Genomic DNA, 2,468 nt, shown 5'->3' with positions numbered 1-2,468 from the left:
TTACTTCGATTGTGACTCCAGTTTTTTTATTACTTCTAACAGGGTTTCTATCCGCATGTGATTATATAATCTGTCCTCTAATTCTTCTAGAGCTACTCCACCTTGCATAAATTCTATCAAGTTGTTGAAAGTCCCATTTTGGCCTAGCCTATGGTCAGTCACACGATTCTGATTATAATTATATGTCCTGATTTTCTCATTCCTGAATCCCATTCCCATTTGCTTTTGCCGTAATTTACTTGTGAACGACGTTTGCTTATTCAATTGCTGTTCATACAGGATACTCCTCAGTTTGTCCATCGCTATTTTTTTATTCTTACCTTGTGACCTATGTACCTGACAGGTAACGCTTAACCCGCTTGGCAAATGTGTTATCCTCACTGCAGAGTCTGTAGTGTTCACATGTTGACCACCTGCACCAGACGATCTTTTTGTCTCTATTTTTAGATCATTCTTATTAATCATAATCTGTATTTCTGATGGCACTGGCAGAATAGCCACTGAGGCAGTACTGGTATGTACTCGGCCTAATTTTTCTGTAGCTGGTACCCGTTGTACTCTGTGTACACCACCCTCATGTTGAAACTTGTCGATTTGATCGCCAGATATCATAATACTGATATGTCTAATACCCTTATTATCAGTCGTCTCTATGTCGATCACTTCATGATCCAAATCTAAATATTTGGCATAACCTATGTACATATTATACAAGTCTTTAACGAACAACATTGCTTCCTGACCACCAACACCTGCCGTTATTTCAATAATGATGTTACTGTAAAAATCTTTGTACATGTTTGTCAGTATCATGTGCAATAATCTTTCATCAAGTTCATTTAATTGTTCTTTGTACAATATTGTTTCTTCTTCTGCTAATTTTTTTATCTCTACATCTTGTTGCCCTGTAAAAAGAAATTTTCATTGTAAACTATAATAAATAATGTCAATTGCCGTACTGAACATATTCCATTTACCTAAGTCATACAAATTTTGAATATTTTCCACAAGTTGTACTCTTTCATTAAATAAACTACCGGAAGCATTTAAATCGACAAAATCGATAAAGTTATTACTTTGCCAGGACTTGTTTCTGTACTCATTCGTGAGATAATCCAAAAACTTTTTAGTTTTGTCATCTAAAATATTTAGTTTCGCGTATGTATTGCAAAAACTACTCGAAGTCCAAAACAGGTTAGTTAACGACCAAGCATGTAACTCATGAAGCTTTAGCCTATTTACGAGCGTCGAATACCAGCAACTATCGAATTTGCATCTTCGAACTAGTAAAGACATTCTGCGAATCCTTATATCGTATAACGATACAATAATACAACTGATTTTGTACAACAACGACAAGATGAAAAATACACACGCGAGACCTGTTCTTTTTCGAAGAAAGTTCTGAACCTGAATTAGTGAAGAACCGATGCAATAAGTTGGAGTAAAACTATATTTGTTTCGCTCCAACTTATTATTGCATCAATATATCGTCAGTTTAGAATTTTCTTCAAAAAAGAAGAATCTTAAGTAATAAATTGCTCAGTAACTCTATTTAAATTTATCTCTTTCTCATACAGCATTACTTCGAGATATCTTCCATTTACACAATTGATACATATATATATATGTATATATGTCATTCTAACTTTCTTTGCATTTCATGAATAACGAAGACAGAATGATTGTGTCGACTTGTATCACTTAAATACCTATTTATATTTGAAATTAAAATTTAAAAGAAACACATGTTACACAAACTACACATGTATCTATAAAATATTACATTATCAGCTCTGAAATTTTAACTTGACTATATCGTTAACATTTATATTTAATAATGCAATAAGTTAGAGAGAGAGAAAGAGAGAGAGAGAGAGAGAGAGAGAGAGCACGGAAAATGAATAAAAAAGAGAAGAGGGAAGTTCAGATGGCGATGTTAGTCAAGTTGTTTCGCGCATGCGTTCTCCGTTTTGGATACATTCATCAAAAGCGTCGACATCTGACAGGAGAACGACAGAGAGTCGCACTGCTGTATTTGCTTCAGTGGTGAGTGGCCTGCCAGTAGCCGTCACTCTACAGTTAGGCACGGTAAACGGTTAAGTCAGTGGTGGGTTTGTTATCAATTGTAAGCGCGACGTGATTGCCAGTGATCGCGTGGGAGAGTCAGTAGTTCGCGCCAACAACAGTCGTTACTGGCAGATGCTCTGGTGTGACATTTTCCTATAATCAACTAATAATGACGGTGACGATAAATACGGATTTGCGGCGCGAGCGTGAGAGATGCAGCTTCGATCCCATGGAGTTAACGAATTTCTGGGATGGCAGTAAGGCGAAGACGTCGCATCGACATGAGCTAGGTTCGTCGTTTCGTTTAATCTCGCTGATTAATTCGCACGCGTTGCTCGTATGTATATATATATATATATATATATATATATATATATATATATATATATATATATATA

General features: G+C 35.7%; 1 protein-coding gene across 1 annotated transcript; it reads right to left on the bottom strand.

The window, feature by feature from the left end:
- Positions 1 to 1,296, bottom strand: LOC105620541 (peptide chain release factor 1-like, mitochondrial). Its single transcript, XM_012202033.1, has 2 exons — positions 978 to 1,296; positions 1 to 905 (listed from the first exon to the last, which is right to left on the bottom strand). Exons 1-2 carry the CDS (start codon positions 1,294 to 1,296, stop codon positions 1 to 3), a joined length of 1,224 nt encoding a protein of 407 aa, XP_012057423.1.
- Positions 1,297 to 2,468: the final 1,172 nt, after the last annotated feature.

This window comes from Atta cephalotes, assembly GCF_000143395.1.
Source record: "Atta cephalotes unplaced genomic scaffold scaffold00027, whole genome shotgun sequence".
Lineage (NCBI taxonomy): Eukaryota > Metazoa > Arthropoda > Insecta > Hymenoptera > Formicidae > Atta > Atta cephalotes.
Note: the sequence above shows the minus strand (reverse complement) of the source record. Positions and strands in the feature narration are given on the sequence as shown.